Source organism: Neopsephotus bourkii, unplaced genomic scaffold (genome assembly GCF_033783945.1).
Source record: "Neopsephotus bourkii isolate Nb327-2 ecotype Australia unplaced genomic scaffold, CSIRO-AGI_Nbou_v1 NB_323, whole genome shotgun sequence".
Taxonomy (NCBI): Eukaryota; Metazoa; Chordata; class Aves; order Psittaciformes; family Psittacidae; genus Neopsephotus; species Neopsephotus bourkii.
In genome coordinates this window covers 742,977-762,234 of record NW_026900831.1, presented here as the reverse complement: position 1 = coordinate 762,234, position 19,258 = coordinate 742,977, and the positions used below count along the sequence as shown (strand labels likewise).

Genomic DNA, 19,258 nt, shown 5'->3' with positions numbered 1-19,258 from the left:
CTCTTAGAGTATTTTACTGTGTAATTGGTTACCCTTTTTAATTCTGTGAGTCTTTTTTTATTACTCTCCAGTTCATTTAATCATTCTGTTCATGCATTCAAACTGTGCAAGCATAACTATACTGCTAATTGTATTGGTGCTGATTATTGCTTTTAATTTAAAATTGATTTTTCCTAGTCTTGGCTATCTTTTTTTCTCTGTTTCTTTTGCGAATCTTGTGTTTCTCACCAGTTGCCACCCTTTCTCCTTCCTGAATATGCAGCTTGCAGTTCTTGTCACTGATTTATCTCGTAACACCTTGCCCGCTAAAAAGCTGTGTGCAAGAAAGACAGGATTTGTAGCATTGTCTGTGAGCAAACCTAGCTGAAGGTGTACAAGCCATGTAGCTATGTGATCAGCACCTGTATCATTCTAAAAGTAGGGGCTGTCTCAGCCACAGTGAGCCCAGGAGGAGCTGTAGCAGACCTAGGACATGGCAGACACCTGGAGAGTGCAGGCAGAAGTTGGGGACCTTTCGGGTATGCCTACTGCATCAGTGTTTATCTGGCCTTTTCTAGCTCATGCTTTGGAGTAATGCTCAAGCAGCATGTTTGGGAATGGCCTGCTCTTTTCTTAACTGCACATAGTTTCAAATGTATTAAAAAAAGAAAAAAAAAAAAGTAATAGAAGCCCTAATATGTGAAAATTTTGTTACCTGACTGATTCCTAATTCACATCAGCATGGGATTGAGGAGCAGGCTTCTAGAGTTATAGAAAAGACCCAAGGGGAAATACTGACCTCTGTTTCTTTTTTCAGGTTTTATATTACTCAGTTCTACTTGATTATTGTTGTGATTATTATTTTTTGAAAATGTTTGTTCATGTTTATGTGAGAGATGTAAAAAGGAAGGCTATGACGTGTGTGCTCAAAGCTCCTAAGTAACCAGCTAATAAGATATATGGGCAGATTATAAAAACCCATGAGAATTTATTATTGGGATATTGATTTGCTCAGCTTTTATTTGCCTGGAAACCATCTTCTAAAATTTGAAAGAATCTGAAACACTTTTAAAATTAAACATTCATTAAGTAAGCAGTTAAAAAAACTGACCATGTGCCCAGTCAGGAGGAGAGTGAGAGTGTTATCCAAGCAGCTGTTGCTCCAATTTGTTTGTCAGTGCCATAAAAATGACATCCTGTAATCACCCAATACAGTTTGTTTTATGGGTGTGAATGATTTTATTTTATTTTTCAATCTAGTGAGGCTGAGCATGTGACTGGAACAAAACAACTGATCTTTCAAGGCAGTGACATATGTTTTTAAGTTGTCAGGTTGGTCAAAGGTGAAGCCTGTAATAATTACATTGTTTTCACCAGACACAGGAGACAGAGGTGCAGCGTTAAAAAGCCAAGCCACTGCAAACCTCTTGTGTTAGCAGAGCTGAAGGGTGTGGTGCCTGCTCTGAGCACCGCTTTGCCTGACAGAGGCTTCACTTACATTGGAATTAGTTGACAAAACTGTTACAAGTGCGGAAAGAATTCAGTACAGGGTTTTTTAAAAGGAAGCATGCTGTAACCGATGTAAATAATGTAAATAAAAAATCCCATCCTGTCTGCCTAGGGATGTCTTAATTCACCTCCATGTAACTGCTAGCATATTCATTTATGGCCTTTGTGGGGGAGTATTTTCCAATGGATGTGCTGCAACAGAAGATGTGTTGTCAGCATCTCTGCTTTTTCAACCTTAGTAGTGACTAATTTACTCCTTCTCATTAAACATTTGATTTCATTTCAAATATTGCATAAACATGTTTAATTATGGTAATTTGGGGCCAGGAATGGTAGTAAAACCTTGATATAAAGCTCCTACATTATTTTATCTTTCATTAAATTAAAGCCAGTTAAAATATGCAACTTCATTATTTTCACCTTCATATAAGTTAGTCCTTGTGTCTCTGTTGAGGTACATGAATTAGAGAGCTAAGCATCAACATCTGGGCATATGGGAGTTTGGAAGGTGTGTGGCCACACAAAATACAAATTGAAATTGTACTTTGCAAGTAGAGCAACTTGGCTTTACGCTTCTGTCTAATATCTTCAAAAGTATTGCTTGCAAATAAAATTTATATTGACAAGTGAAAATAACCAGTTATAGGAGACTCTGACGACATCTTCTCAGCCAGCTTTTGGAAGCTGTCATCAATTAATTCATTAGTTGACCTGCATGCTTTCTAATAAGTATTTAACAGAAAGATTTCTCATGGAAAGTCAGCATAATAGAGGAAATCAGAATTAAAAGTGATTAATATTTTTTTTCTTAATTATGAAAAAGCATTTGTATTTCAAGCGCATTCTTTACTGCCAGAGACAAGCATGTACAATTAGCTTAGTAATAGCAGTCCTCCCAGAAATGTTTTAGTTGACCTTTTGTCCTCTGAAAACCCCATAAAATACATTTTTTATGTTCTCTGCAGGTCTTTAAATTAAAAAAAATAGTTGGGGGAGGAGGGCACATGTTAAAATGTAAGATTCCTTTCTTATTTGAAATGGGACAATATGATTCTTCAATGTAACTGACAGTTTGAATACAGACCACATTTGTGGCAAGGCTAATGGGTTTGTATCTAGAGTAACTTCTTCCCTGGGGTGCTCATCCATGCAGAAAGCCATAATATGCTCTGTCTGTAGACAGGCAAAGGGCAAGGAGTAAAAAAGAGTGAGGCCCATGTGTTCAAAAAACTGTCTTTCTCTGAGATGTTTCTTCTGTTTGACCAAACTGAAGCCAGCTGTTTTCCCAAAACTGAAGTCCCCTTCCTCATCTTAGCATAAGTGGTTTTAACCACTGGACTTTGCTTCATATACTGAAGATCAATAAGTATTTGTTCAACATAGTGAACACTGCATTGTTGATGTCCATCTGACATTTGAAGCACAGGAACTCATAGCCGTCTATGTCACTCATGGTCTGACTTGTCTGGACACAAGAAGAAGGTGTGAAAAGTTCCTCTGCAGTACTAAGGTCCCATAACCAAAGAGACTATAAATCTTTATATTCCCAAAAATCATAATAGGCTGTAACACTTTGAGTTATCCTTAGCCCACAAGCCTGTGGCTTGTTATACTCTGTGCTACAAGCATCCCAAAGCCATGAAATAAGCCAGTTTGGCTGTAGTTAATATCCCCATCTATGAAGTGCAGACATCAGACCTCAGCAAAGTCTGTGGGGATTACCTACATTCTGTGTATAAATTACTGGAGAAAAAGGAGAATGCTATGAAACAGCTCATCTGATAATTTTTAAATATCTGCTGTAAAATATTTTTCTGTTTAGAAGTTTGGACAACTAGTTCAGCATATTCTTCCACATTTGATAAAATCAGTCTCACACCTGATCTGCAGGTGATAATGGTGTGTCAGAAGTGCTTTATAAATCTGTGCCTTTTATAGGGGGGTGCTTAGGGACATGGTTAGTAGTAGACTTGGCAGTGCTAAGTTAATGGTCGGAATCAAGGATCTTAAAGGTCTTTTCCAACCTAAACAATTCAGTGGTTCTATAATTTAAAGCTAAGGAGCTAATCTCATGGAAAATGTAAGGACTTTTGGGTTAAGCACTGCAATTCCTTATTTTCTTGGTGGATTTCTGATCTTCAAACCAGTGTGTAGGTTACTTATGTGGGAAAGTTGAGCTCCTCAGGAATCTGGGAGCTAAGCATAGGATATGCAAACCACAGATTGCATCCGAAATCCTTCTGCAGAGCACAGGTGCCTGATGTAGGTTTGTGAGGAGATGCCTTCATCTAGACTGGATCAATGTAGGCATGTAAAAATGTCTTTCAAATAATTTGGTGAGGATGACTCTGGACTCAGTCATGGAACCTAATTTTTTCCATCAGTGTTAAAGCGCTTATTTAGAAAGCAGATCTGTTCTCCTCAGCTGAAGAAACCTTAACCCACATATCCTTTGTCTTGGTAGAGAAACCAGCACACAGTAGGATGGTTCAGGTGAGCAGTCTCACACCTTCAGCTGTCATGAGCAGGAGTTTCTCAAGGCCAAAGGATTTGAGCCTGCATGGCACTATGGGTTAGCAGTAAGGGCATCTCTGGCTTTTGGTCCTGACTCACTAGGTGTTTTGTGAATTTTGGAGTAGATACTGATTCAGGTAAAATGAACAGTAGAAAGAAAAGAGTGGAGGAAGCGGGGAAAAAGGCTATTTGCAGATTGCCTTTAAAGTAATTTAGCAATACTCTGGCCACGCCCCATTGCTAGTCTCTCCCAAGGCATACACTGTCGCATCAGGAAACATATGGTCTAATAAAAGCTGTTTGGCATCGAGCCAGGTCTTGGTTACGCATGACCAGATCATGGAGGGTGATGTTAGCCACTGATATTGCAGGGAACAATTTAGCCCTCATCAACTAACTTTGTGATGTGTCTGATATGCCTGTGTGCAAGTGTGAATCCATCTTTATATATGTACATGGTATTTTTATAAAACAACCAGTGCTGAATGTTTTGATGAAACACTGTCAGCATAGTTTGAATAACTTGGCAGAGTATTAGCAAAAAAAAAAATAGTTCTAAAGTAGATTTTAAAGCAGATCTAATTCTATTCCCTAAACAAAATCAGGAGATACTGCTTTGTTATTTACAAAATAAATAAACAGGGGGCAACTCTCTTCTACCTCTTGAGGCTTGCATACGTGAAAAATGTTTGGAGCGGGAACAGATGGAGTTGTAGGCTGTTATTTTTAGGTGTGACCCGTTTTGAGATTCATTCTTTTCCAGGGTTGTTCCTGGCTAACTTTCCCATGAGTTTTTAACCTCTTGCCTCTTGTTCTCTTACGTAACAGGAAACAGGCTGACAAGAATAAATAAAACACAGGGTATCTAATACACACTCAGAGGAACGGTTGATTTAGTTAGCCCTGCCTTTTTTCCTCCAAAGTAGATACATTTAGAGATTCAGATGTGCCTCAGCTCCTCTCCAGTTGTTTCCCAGGAAGCAATGATTTGTCTGTGTTCAGCAAGTGGCACCGAAGTACCACAAATATGAGAAAATAGATGCATTTCTTTTAAGGTTGAAATCTGTAGCTGTGTCATGTCTTGGGACTGTGGATTTAAGTATCTCTTTGCTCTTTCTCCCACCCTTAAGGCAGGGGTTTTGTGGAAGCTCCAGGGCAGAGATGACATCGGACAGATTGAGCTGGTGCAGAAGGTGGCGAGAGAAAACTGCCAGTTTTTGCAGGCAGATAGAAAACCGCTGAAGAAGGCAGAACAAGTAAGACATTTCTTGTTTGGGTTTTTGGTTTCTTTCTGGTAGGGAAGGGAGATTCAGGTTACAAAACTGAAATAGCAAATCTGATGGTCAGAATCCAGGGCATACATTAGTCGTGAAGCTGTAGCTGTTGTCCTCTGACATTTACATTTCTCTGAAGTGTGTTCAGTTCAATAATTGTCAACACACTTAAATTATTACATTGTCACTAACTGTCAGTTACTGTTATTAATGTCATGTACACATAGGAAATAGTGGATGATTTCAGAATGCTTTCTACCAATTTTTTTTTTAGTGATTATGAAATACTTGGGGTTTAAGATGTATTTAAATACTGTATAAGGTATATGAGTGCTTCAAGTACTTTGTCTTAAAATTATATGAGTGCTTCAAGTACTTTGTCTTAAAATTACTTTGCTGCTGGTATATTTGGAGGCAAATATTGGCTGGCAGTTTTCAGTGGGAGTTAAAATGAATGGTGTGGATAGGCAATTCAGCAGTTTCTTTTAAAAAATTGTGTTTTCAACCAAAAGTTACACTGAAGAAAGCAGCATTCTGTTTAATGCATCTGAAAGCACTCATTCAGATGTTAATAACTGGATTGAACATGCAGTAAAACTTCACGGCCCTGCTTATAGCACAATGTATTGTAATTTTGTTCTCAAGTAAAGATTTCTGTTCTGATTGCATATTCATCTAAAGATGCCCAGGATAATAACTGCAAGAAACAACAAAAATCCCACGTAGTCCTCATATGTCTTGCTATTATGCATATGTAATTTATTCCATTTGCTGTTCACTGGACAGTAGAAAAAAAACATGTATTTTAGAAAAGATTTTTCAGCTCATCTGCAAGCTTATTCCTACTGAAATAAGGTTGTGCAAAGGAAAATAGAAAGATGAAATCTTATTTCAGAACTTCATGCTGTTCTGTTTGGCAGCATTTAAGGTCTAGTCTGGTGTAATTAAATATGTAATTTTTTTCATTAAGTGTGCAGGAGGGAAGAAGGTAATTAGCTAGGCTCAGATCCCTGAGATTGAATTATAGCTCAGCTGATTCACTAGCCATGGACATCTGGCAGAATTTCCATGTATCTTTAAGCCGTATCTGCAAAGTGCAATTAAAAGTTTAGGTGCTTAAGTAAAGAAGCTTTTAAGCCAGGGGAGGTTTCTGTTGCGTTTCAGGATTTGGAAGCAAGATTACAGATGCTGTGGGCATAAGGGAGAGGGGAATGTTGGCACTGATAGTCCGAAAACTCAGTGGGTACTTTTGCTGCTTACTTCAGTCATTGCAAATGGTGCTGAGGTGTCAGCTGCAGCTCTATAGCTGCACATATTACAGTACAGTTCCAAAAATTGAAAGGAAAGATGTGCTCAGCTTTTCTTCTTTGAAAAGTATGGTACTTAGCAATTGCTGCTATTTAGGAAATGAGTGACTTCAGTTTAGTGGGAGCTAGAGCAAGCTGCTCATATCCATACTGAGCAGTATTAACACAGCAGTTACTGCTCTTGGGCAAGGATGTGCCTTTATGCTTAGGAGGTGACAGAAAAGAAAAATGTCACATGAGACTGCAGAAGACCAGGTCGTTCCTCATATGCCCCTTATTTCTGGGGGAGGAATATGTTACAGCTCAAGCTGGCAATTACAAATTGTAGTGGCTTCCCTCCCTCTTCCTCCCCTATTCTATAAGGTGGGGGTGACATGGAATTTCCTGATGGTCCAGGCAGCTCATGCCCAGATGTAAGACAGACTTGCAGTCCTCAGTTAGTGTGTATTTGCTAAGCCCACAGTCAGTCTAGTGATTTCATTAGGAATAGTCACCCAGAAGGCATTATTAAACATGGGAAAGGTCTGTCATAGGGTTCTGAGTTTAGCTGACTCAGGTAATTTACTTTCACTGGAAAAAAAATAGGCTTTACTGTGGTGGGGGCAGGTCACATACATTCAGGAAGCTGTGAGCTTCCATCCCTTCCTCCCCTCCCTTCCTCCCTTGTGGTCTAAGAGCTGCCCCGGTGCATGTGTAGGTAGCAGGATTTGGCTGGCTGGGCAGACTTCACTGCTCCAGGGAGCTGTTCCATCTCTTCTCCAAGAAGAAAAGCAGCAGGCTGGGTTGTAGTAAGTACCACTCAAATGCAGGTTTTCAGACCTTCCCATCTTATTCTGCTGCTATGAAAGTGATGGCAGATTCATTGGCATTGACTTACTGCCCAGTCCCTTCTGCCTGCTGTAAATGTTAGAGGAACAGCATGTTCAGGGTGTGGTGTCCTTACAGAATTATGTGTATCATGCCCATCGTTCTTCTTTAAAAAAAAAAAAAAATTAAAAGCATAGCTCACTCTTATATTACTTTCTTAGAAACAGAGAGTAATGAGCACTTGATCTAGGCAGTAAAATGGAGCAGCTCTGTGTGTTCTCCACAGGACCCTCATTTCTCAGCAAGTATCCCTGCCCTAAAGCTTTCACCAGTTTTACCTCCTGGGGCTCAAACTGTGTTTTCATGGTGGATCTGCCTTCCTCAAAGGGAATGGCATTTGGTCTGTAAATGAGATGCCTGAACATCCTGCCAGGCTCCTCTCCCTGCACTTGGAGAGCTGGCAAGCTGGGCTGGTCTCTTGGCAGCCCATCTCAAAGCAGCAATGCTGCTGTTTGCAGAGCTGTGAGTGTCAGTCAGCTCAGGGTGGTGTTGCTGTTTGGGGCTGGGGACATTGTAACCCACTTGGAAGTGAAGCTCTTTCCAAGATGGCCAAGGGGGTATTTTTGCTAAAAGCAGACTTCTAGTTTGTTCTCCTTTAGGAATACGCAACTTCCCTCCCCAACTTGAATGCAGGATTATAATTGTGCATATGTATAATTCCTCTCTGCATGTACTGTATCCCATGCACATAATGGGAATTGGAGTTGGGGCTCCCCTGGTGCTATCCACTGTGTTTCTAAAGCAGCTCTCTTCAGATTAGTATAACCTCACGTTTTCCAGCATTAGCAGCAAACACAAGCATAGTATGATTGGGCTATATATACCAGCATAGTATGACAGAGATCTAGGCTGTGAGGAAGACTGGTGAGCCCTCCTATCATTCGAATGAAAAATCACAATCTTTGTCTGAGTTTGAGGGCAGAACTTAGTGACTACCATAAGAAAGGTAGATGACATGGATGCACAAGTCTGGTCTTCCAGAGGTTTTTGGGCAGATAATGTACCTAAAGGTGTTCTTGAGTATGTGGTGTTGGTGATCTGTGGCCCACAATGGGCAGGTGAAGCATGGATTGGTTTGGGTCGCTGGTTTGGAAGGAGATGAAATGTAATTATTATTTCTCAGAAAAAAAAACAGATAATTTAGAAGAGGGAAAATACCTGGCAGCTGGGTGGTTCACTGGAGGAAAGCTCTGTTTGGAAATGTGGTGGGAGAGAGAAGGGATTGCTTCAGTTTGGATGTGTTCTGGAGGATGTAAAATTAGGGTATACCTGTATGATGATTTTTTACATGGCTACATTTTTACTTGGTACTGTTAGTACCCAAGTCAGAAAGTCCATACTGCTTTTGTTTCAGGTTTCCAGTATGTTATCATTCTTTTCAGATTTATGGCCTGAATAAAAAAAGTGTCCCCAAAAGTCCTGTAATTTATAAAGTTTTGTGTTCTGATTCTATGTGAGCTGCTTATTTGTTTTTGATACTGCAAGCTTGCTGTGACCAGTTTAGACTGGTATATTGGAATTGGTGTTCTGTGGCACTCTGCCAATTTCCTCTTTGGTGAATATAGTGTTTGCAGAATGCTCTAACTGTAATGTTGCTCACAGACTTGTAGACGAAAACAACAAACTAAATTAAAGTGATTTTTTTTTTTTTCCCCAATCCCACTTGCTAATGTGTTAGAATGAGGCTCTTAATTAAGGCACTGAACCTACCATATATATTAGGTTTCCTAAAACTTCAGTTTTGCTAATGGGTAGAAAGTAAATAGTAATAAATAAGTTTCTAAATAGCAGATAAGCTGCTTCTCTGTACTGTTGCATTCCTACAATTATAGTCGATGTATTGATAAATAAATAAAATGAAATGGTTGTCTAAAATCCACAGAAATTATTTTAATATCAAATGTGGGCTAGAGTAAAAATAACTGTGCAAGCTTGCAGTTCTAATTTATCATTACGTGCAAATCACACTTATAAGCACAGGGTAATGTAAAACTGGATATTTGTATTTTTATGTTATTTAAATGTTTAGCTCCCTTAAACCAATTGCTTTGACAGAAAATGGATGAAAAATCTGTACTGAAATATTCAGTTATGAAATGAGCCTGCTGTTTTGAAAAGCTTGTTTAGTGTTAGCATTAAGTAAAATGTAGAAAGCAACTTCTGTCTGTAGACATTCGAAATAATTTGTCATAGCTTTTTTTGCTGAAGCATGCATTTGAGATGCATTTGAGGCACATTTGCACTCAATTGCATTTTTTAATTCTTTTTAAGCAACTACAGCTTAATTAAATTAAGCCTTTGTAATAGCTGTGATCGTTTGTACAGTGTTTCCAGATATTATTTCAATGAAGCATTGCACTCACTAATTAAATCACATCTGTTTATAGTTTTATTCTTAGCAAACTTGTAGAAGTGCCTTTCACTCAGCAGCAGAGGGAAAATATTCTTTAGATTATATATAGTACCACTTCCATAGTCAAATCAACTGAATAAATTTCTACAAATTGACACTAATGTTCAAATGAAATTTAAGATTCTCTAATGTGTTCATTAGAGAGCAAAAGAATATGAATTTCTTTATTCAGCTATACAAATAATATTCTAGGCTGGGGATGTTCTGGAACTTCTGTGCACCAATGAGGGGGGGGGGGGGATGTTTCCAAAATCCACTTTGTAATACCTTCATAGATTAATATATGTGTTAGAGTTATGAACTGTTTAGAAGTATATAAGCACATATAGCTTGAATGTACTGATTCTGTGACTTAGTTGAAAATTAAAGAGATACAGGGGTAGCAGGTATGTTTTCAGAAGGACAACAGACACTGAAGAACAGTTCTGTTAATTTACTTTTATAATGAGTGTTCTCATTAAGAAGACGGATGATTTGCTCATTGAAACAGTTTAGTGGTGGAGCTGAAGTTGTTAAAATGCTTACAAAAGAAAATTAACAGTTGAGAGCCTCACATCCTATAGATTACTCACAACAGTGGAATTTCTTGAGGAAATTCCAGCCATGACATATCAAGGTTATTTTAGGATGCACCTACTTGTCCAGCTGGATACCTGCATGGAGACAAGAACTAACGTCGGGACATGTCCAGAGCTGCAGTTTTTGTTAGCTTGACAAAACTGTGGCCTTGCACCAATGTACTATTGAATTCATGGTCAGTAATTAGAGCTCTGGTAAAATGCTAACATCAAATGTCTGAAATCTGTGCTTTTCTGTTTAAGAAAATCTTCACTGCTTTTGTTGTATCTGCTCTGCCTGGGACAGATCTATCAGGTAGCTTGATGGCAGATTCACTACTTTTGGAGCCTATACTGCATCTCTTGCAGAATCAACGTGAACCTAGCAACTATAATGAAGTGAACCTAATGACTATAGAACACTAAAATTTTTTGCAGATACTTTTGTGGCTTGAATAGCTGTGAGGTGGAATAGATGTTTGACATCAGTGAAATAGAATGGATTTAGACAACAGCACAGGAGTTTGCTGTTTCCCTTCATACCTCTTAGATCACAGTATCACAGTATGTTAGAGATTGGAAGGGACCTCAAAAGATCATCTAGTCCAATCCCCCTGCCGGAGCAGGAACACCTAGATAAGGTTACACAGGAACGTGTCCAGGCGGGTTTTGAATGTCTCCAGAGAAGGAGACTCCACAACCCCCCTGGGCAGCCTGTTCCAGTGTTCCGTCACCCTCACTGAGAAGAAGTTTCTTCTCAAGTTTAAGTGGAACCTCTTGTGTTCCAGTTTGTACCCATTGCCCCTTGTCCTATCATTGTTTGCCACTGAGAAGAGCCTGGCTCCATCCTCGTGACACTCCCCCTTTATATATTTATATACACTAATAAGGTCACCCCTCAGTCTCCTCTTCTCCAAACTATAGAGACCCAGCTCCCTCAGTCTTTCCTCATAAGGGAGATGCTCCACTCCCTTAATCATCTTAGTTGCCCTGCGCTGGACTCTCTCCAGCAGGTCCCTGTCCTTCTTAAACTGAGGGGCCCAGAACTGGACACAGTATTCCAGATGAGGTCTCACCAGGGCTGAGTAGAGGGGAAGGAGGACCTCTCTCGACCTACTAACCACCCCCCTTCTAATACAACCCAGGATGCCATTGGCCTTCTTGGCCACAAGGGTACAGTGTCGGCTCATGGTCACCCTGTCGTCCACCAGGACCCCCAGGTCCCTCTCCCCTACACTGCTCTCTAACAGGTCGTTCCCCAATCTATACTGGAACCTGGGGTTGTTCCTGCCCAGATGCAGGACTCTACACTTTCCCTTGTTATATTTCATCAAGTTATTCCCTGCCCAACTCTCCAGCCTGTCCAGGTCTCGCTGGATGGCAGCACAGCCTTCTGGCGTGTCGGCCACTCCTCCCAGCTTAGTGTCATCAGCAAACTTGCTGATAGTACACTCAATTCCCTCATCTAAATCATTGATGAATATATTAAATAATACTGGTCCCAGTACCGACCCTTGAGGCACTCCACTAGATACAGGCCTCCAACTAGACTCCGCCCCATAGACTACAGTGCTCTGGGTTCTCTCCTTCAGCCAGTTCACAGTCCACCTCACTACCCGATCATCCAGACCACACTTCCTCAATTTAGCTGCAAGGATGCTGTGGGAGACTGTGTCAGATGCTTTGCTGAAGTCAAGGTAGACCACATCCACCGCTCTGCCATCATCCATCCACCATGTTATTTCCTCATAAAAGGCTACGAGATTGGTCAAGCATGACTTCCCCTTGGTGAAGCCATGTTGACTGCCCCTCATAACCCTCTTATCCTTGATATGCCTTAAGATGGCACCAAGGATAAGGTGTTCCATCACTTTCCCAGGAATGGAGGTGAGGCTGACCGGTCTATAGTTACCCGGGTCCTCCTTCTTGCCCTTTTTGAAGACTGGAGTGACATTTGCTTTCCTCCAGTCCTCAGGCACCTCTCCTGTTTCCCAAGACTTGGTAAAGATGATGGAGAGCGGTCTAGCAATGACCTCCGCCAGTTCCCTCAGATCCATCAGCATTAGCAGAGAGCTCTACCAGGATGATGACAGTTTGCAATTTTTTACTTAGTTTTCCACTACAAGCCAAGAAAAAATTGAGTCTATCAACAAGGTTGTCAGTTTATAGCTTCATGTTGAGTAAGAGCAAGTAATTAAGAAGTTGCAGTAGAGGTGACCTGAAGTTCAAGTCTTTGGTCTGAATCAGGAGGAACAGGGACTTGAATCTAGTTCTGTCATGTTCTGAAGAGAGTATCCTATTCCAGACGGCTGATCTTTCATCTGCTGGAATGAATGCATAGCCCCAGGTGATCCCCTGTTCTTCATAAGCCAACTTCTTTATCTTCTAAGAAAAAAGTCTTCTTCAGGTCCTAGGATTTTTTTTTTATTTTTTCAGTTCCGAACAGGCAGAAGCATCTTTTTGAAATGGAAAACCTTTGCCAGAGATAAGAATTCTCTTGCTCAGATGTAGGACTGGGATCATTTGGCTGCTAGGAAAAGCTTTGTTTCAGTCTCTTGTAACGGGTTTGTTAAAATAATAAGGAAAGTATGTTTATTTACTATGTACTTTTAAGAGGACTTACTATTCCTTTTGTTGAGTCTATTTAATGTGGCCAAAATTTTTGAGGTGTACACCCTCTTGCTGGGAGTGCAAAATAGCAGCGAAATTACATGATCCATCCTTCTGTAAAAGTAAAGCACTTGAGAGGAGTCATGCCTGTTCTCCCATGATTTGCTGTGAGCATAGTTTAGGAACATGTCAAGCAGGAAGCTCACTAGTTTCCTTTGAGTTATGTTGCATATTCCCATAATACTTCCTTTCCTCCAGATGTTCAGCCTAGAGTTTGAAAGAAAAGAAAGCCTAATTTGCCCCTCTTTGATTTATTCTGTAACACTAAACTACTTTGTATAGAAGGAAATTCCACATATACAGTTTGCATCCTGGGCTTTCTTTAGTGTGGAACAGTGACTCATTCTTGTATGGGACAATACCTTAGCTACTGGGCTAAAAGGGGTAAAAAGGGCACATGGTATTTAGCAGGCTAAAAACTGGGAGCCAGAACACTGAATTTTTATTTTTGACTCCATCAGTTATTTAATAAGTAACCTCCAAATTATGTCACTTCCCCACATCTTTGTCTACCCAGGTATAAAATGGGGTCTTACCCATGTAGGACCTTGAAAGGTGCTATAAAACTGCAGTGATTAATGAATGTTGATAAATTGCTTTGGGATCCTTGAGAGATTATTTGGGGATCCCAGAAAGCTGGAAGTGGGCTGGACTTTGAACTGCTGGGGGCAAAGGGGTTATTTTATAAAAGCCAGAGCATAGCTGAGGCCGGAGAGCCACTGCACAGCCTCTGGGTCCTTGGGAATCACTTTCGTGGCTGTGCCATTGCCAGCACCTCTGACCCAGCTGCTTATCCCCAGCCCTGGGCTGCTCTGAGAAGAGACACAGGGAATAATTCATCTGAAAAATAAAATCAATACACATTTACCATGGGGTTGTTTTCCAATTGGATCAGTTTCTTTTCTGGTAGAGGATATGGATATGGGGTGAGAATGAGACATGGTGTCAGAGACTCTTGTTGGCAAAAGCTACTCTGCTGCTCATGGTGAAACACAGCCTTCCTCCGTCATTTGCCAAAACCTTGTGACTTAACCAAATCCAGAAACTAAACTGGGTCAAATTAAATGTCCTTGCAGTTTTTTGGTTGGCATAATTTTAATCTGGACCCTGTACTTCACCATGTAGCTTCATGAGGCTTACATGCACAAAGAAGGGGGTGAATGATGAATGGGGGTCAACATCATCCAGGAGCAGAGAGAGGACAGGAGTGATGTTTTTCATAGGCAGTGGAACTACGTAGTTCTTGGTAGCACCAAAACTGGAAACATGGTTCCTTGATTCTGTCTTCTGCTCCATTTATCAGTTTGAAAAAGCAGGGAAACTCTCTGAATGCTGTCATCTGCAGGTTGTCGCTGTCTTCTGCTTCTGTATTTCTCTCCAGATTCTGCACCACTTACATGCTTATGTTTCTAGACTGTGCAAAGGCTTACATAGAATTGATCTATCATTTTCTTCCTTTAGAGAAGTAGAAATTTTAGTGGTTTACATTTACTGTCTGCCCCTCTCTTTTTGAGACCAATAAATTGAATGACATTCTGAATGTTCTTCTCTCCATTTTTCTGATTTATGACATCAGTTAACTCCTAGTTATGCTGATAAAACAGTGAATGTATCCTGCCATCTGCTTCCAGAGAGTTACTTCTACACTTGTCCTGGGAACTCTGAATAAGATCCTGTATCTCTCTGTCGAGTTAGGGAACTTATTATCTAAATTCAGTAAGATTAAAAAGAAAAGTTGCTAATGCTTTGAATATGTACCATGCAAACTTAAGTCAGAATTTCCCAGCAATTTCTGCAATTCAAGGGAAGTAATTTTGTTCTTCACCTTTCAGTGGTATGGATCATATAAATAATTTATTGTTTTACTAGACTTTTCTCTTGGAATCAAAACCAATCAAGGATATCTGGATTTGGCTTATAGCATGGACCTGGCTAAGAAGAAACAGTCAAGATAAGGACTCTCAATCTATTGCTTCATTTTAGGGAAAGGATAGTTATTTAGACCTTGTCCCGCAGGGGAAAAAGGGTACCAGGGAGAGAGTTAACAGAGCTCACTCACAGAGCTTTAGGTTAGACTCAAGTGCCGAGGGGATTGTAGCTGGGTTTGAACTAGTGAGGCATTGTTCTAGTATTAACAAAGACCAGAAGGCCTCTCACCTCCCAAGGGTCCCACTAGCGTGCTCCACTCTCTCCCTGAAATGCTTGTACACCAATGCACGCAGCATGGGGAATAAACAGGAGGAGTTAGAAGTCTGTGTGCTGTCTGAAGGTTATGATCTGGTGGCAATTGCAGAGACATGGTGGGACAGCTCACATGACTGGAATGTGGTCATGGATGGCTATGTCCTTTTTAGGAAAGATAGGTCAGCAAAGCGAGGTGGTGGAGTTGCTCTTTATGTGAGAGAGCGACTAGAATGTATTGAGTTCTCTCCAGGGGCAGATGAGGAGCAAGTGGAAAGTCTGTGGGTACGAATTAAGGAACTGGCTGGTATGGGTGATACACCTGTGGGGGTCTATTATAGGCCTCCTGATCAGGATGAAGGAGTTGATGAAGCTTTCTACAGGCAGCTGAAAGCAGCCTCATGACTACATGCCTTGGTCCTCATGGGGGATTTTAGCTACCCCGATATTTGCTGGAAGACTTACACAGCCAGTCATTTACAGTCTAGGAGGTTCATCCAGTGCATTGATGATAACTTCTTAATGCAAATGGTGGGCAAACCAACTAGGAGAGGAACGCTGTTGGATCTAGTACTCACCAACAAGGAGGGTCTGGTTGAAGTGCTGATGGTCAGTGGCAGCCTTGGCTGCAGTGACCATGAGATGGTGGAGTTTAGGATCCTGTGTGGGAGGAATAGAATACCTAGCAAGACCACAGTTCTGGATTTCCGAAGGGCCAACTTTGGCCTCTTCAATCAATTGCTAAGGGAAGTTTCATGGGAAAGGGTATTAGGTGATAAAGGGGCTCAAGATAGTTGGTCAGCATTTAAGGACCACTTCTTCCAAGCTCAGGATCAGAGTGTCCCAGTGGGTAGGAAATCAAGTAAGGGAGCCAGGAGACCAGCATGGTTAAATAAGGAATTGCTGGGCAAACTCATGTGGAAAAAGAGAATCTGTGGATTATAGAAGGAGGGGCTGGCCACTTGGGAGGAATATAGGACAGTTGTTAGAGGATGTAGAGAGGCAATTAGGACGGCTAAGGCATCCTTGGAACTTAATCTTGCAAGTCGGGTTAAGGACAATAGAAAGGGCTTCTTCAAATACATAGTGGATAAAACTAACATAAGAGGCTGTATAGGCCCACTGTTGAACGAGGTGTGTGTCCTTGAGACAGAGGATTTAAAGAAGGCAGAGGTGCAGAATGCCTTCTTTGCCTCTGTCTTTACTCATGCAGACTCTCCCCGGTGGCCCAAAATTCCTGTAGCCTCAGAAGGAGTCAGGACAAAGGAGGAGTTTGCTTTGGTAGATGAGGATTGGTTAGGGATCAGTTAAGCAGTCTGGACATCTATAAATCAATGGGTCAGGATGGAATACACCCACAGGTGCTGAAGAAGCTGGCAGAGGTCATTGCTCAGCCACTCTCCATCATCTTTGGTAAGTCGTGGGAAACAGGAGAGGTGCCTGAGGATCGGAGGATGGCAAATGTCACGCCAGTCTATAAGAAGGGTAAGAAGGAGCACCCAGGTAATTATAGACCAGTCAGCCTTACCTCCATCCCTGGAAAGGTGATGGAACAACTTATTCTTGACACCATCCCTAGACATATCAAGGATGAGGGGGTCATTAAGAGCAGCCAACATGGTTTTACCAAGGGGAAGTCATGTTTGACCAACCTTATAGCCTTCTATGAGGAAGTAACTAGGTGGATGGATGATGGTAGAGAAGTAGATGTGGTTTTTCTTGATTTCAGTAGGGCATTTGATACTGTCTCCCACAGCATCCTCATAGATAAGCTAAGGAAGTGTGGGCTTGACGATCAGGTAGTGAGGTGGATCAAGAGCTGGTTGAAGGGAAGAAGGCAGAGAGTAGTGGTCAATGGGGCAGAATCTAGCTGGAGGTCTGTAACTAGTGGAGTCCCTCAGGGGTCGGTGCTGGGACCAGTGCTGTTTAATATTTTCATCAATGACGTGGACGAGGGAACTGAGTGTACCTTCAGCAAGTTTGCTGATGGCACTAAACTGGGACGAGTGGCTGACACACCAGAAGGCTGTGTTGCCATTCAGCGAGACCTGGATAGGCTGGAGAGTTGGACAGGGAGAAACTTGATGAAATTCAACAAGGGCAAGTGTAGAGTCTTGCATCTGGGGAAGAAGAACCCCATGTACCAATACAGGTTGGGGGTGACCTGCTGGAAAGTAGTGAAGGGGAAAGGGACCTGGGGGTCCTGGTGGATAGGAGGATGACCATGAGCCAGCAATGTGCCTTTGTGGCCAAGAAGGCAAATGGCATCCTGGGGTGCATTAGAAAGGGTGTGGTTAGTAGGTCAAGAGAGGTTCTCCTCCCCCACTGTTCTGCCTTGGTGAGGCCACGTCTGGAATATTGTGTCCAGTTCTGGGCCCCTCAGTTCAAGAAGGACAGGGAATTGCTTGAAAGAGTCCAGTGCAGAGCCACTAAGATGATTAAGGGAGTGGAACACCTCCCTTATGAGGAGAGGCTGAGGGAGCTGGGTCTGTTTAGCTTGGAGAAGAGGAGACTGAGGGGGGACCTCATCAATGTTTACAAATATGTAAAGGGTGAGTGTCAGGATGATGGAGCTAGTTTTTTTTTCAGTGATGTCTAGTGATAGGACAAGGGGCAATGGGTGTAAACTGGAGCATAGGAGGTTCCATGTGAACATCAGGAAGAACTTCTTTACTGTGAGAGTGACAGAGCACTGGAACAGGTTGCCCAGGGGGGTTGTGGAGTCCCCTACATTGGAGATATTCAAGGCCCGCCTGGACAAGTTCCTGTGTGATGTACTCTAGGTTACCCTGCCTTTGCAGGGGGGTTGGACTAGATGATCTGAGGTCCCTTCCAACCCTTGGGATTCTGTGATTCTGTGAAGATAACAGGAAAACCTTGTTGATGAGCCAGAAGCTGATGTGTGTCCACCACATCATTGTCTTTGGAAGCTGTCTAAGATTTGGTAGCCTGCCCAGAGGCCAGTCATGTAAAAAGGATTCAGTGTTTTGAGTCCCCTTTTTTTAAGTTTAGAAAGAATCTTCAGTTTCATTGAAGTGGAGATTTGAGCCGGTAATGCAGCAGATATGTGGCTAGTGTCATTAAACAGGTGAAAACGTTTCTTCAACTGAAGGTTTACTCCTGTTTGAAGTAGAAACTGCACCAGAGCAAATTGTGTAGTACAATCTGCACTCTGCTAGGCTCAGTATGGTTCCAGTGGCAGGATTCTCTGGAGTCAGTGATTTCAGTGCTGCAGGGCTGGCAGCAGAGCCCTCCCCAACTGCCAGGGCACCTGGCTTTCTGCAGAGGTCTGACAGTCTGGGTCAGGATCTCATTGATGTAAATTCTATCCACATTTGTTGGCACTTCTTCCTGCAGGCAGGCTCTGGAGTCCACCTGGAGCATGTTGGTGTGGAGTATCAGACTTTTCCGTGCACTCAGCTGCCTCCCCTGTGTCAGTCAGGCTATACGTACTGGGTGCTTTCTGGAAAAGGGGGAGCTGTAAAGTGTCTATCTACCTCCTGCTGAAGCCTTCTCCACAGCAAGAAAGTAAGGACAACTTGACCTTCTATATTTCTGTAGGCTTATGTTTCCCCAGGATTCATTTATTTTAATCAAGAGACATCCCTAAAAACTCCAGAGCTTGTCTGTTTGCTATGGCCATTTTGTCACTCACTCTACCTGCATTTTAAAGCTTAATTCAGCGCCTGCTGATGTTAATAGGTTTATTTTGGTGAAAGCAGGGTATAGCCCTTAGGGCCTAATGCTTTCATCACACTGTAGACTTGCAAGGTGGTGGCATTTTGCACGATGTGCTTGACACATGATCACCCATGGGGAATCCTGATTTGGTAGCAGTTAATACACCACTTGCATTCATTTTACTTGGTTGTATGTGGCAGCTCAAAGAGCAAAGGAATGAAAACCCAGTGGTATTTTTGCTGACTATCTTCCTCTAAATCAAAGCAGGCATTCTCCTCTCCTTCCTTGATTAGTGTTCTTACCACT

General features: G+C 41.8%; 1 protein-coding gene across 1 annotated transcript in view; it reads left to right on the top strand.

Annotated features, from left to right (window-relative positions):
• The window catches only part of RAPGEF5 (Rap guanine nucleotide exchange factor 5), a 160,583-nt gene that overhangs the window by 60,361 nt on the left and 80,964 nt on the right, over window positions 1–19,258 (top strand). The window contains exon 9 of the mRNA XM_061347737.1: window positions 5,133–5,258. Within this exon, the coding sequence (XP_061203721.1) occupies window positions 5,133–5,258 (126 nt within the window). The remainder of the gene's footprint in view (window positions 1–5,132; window positions 5,259–19,258) is intronic.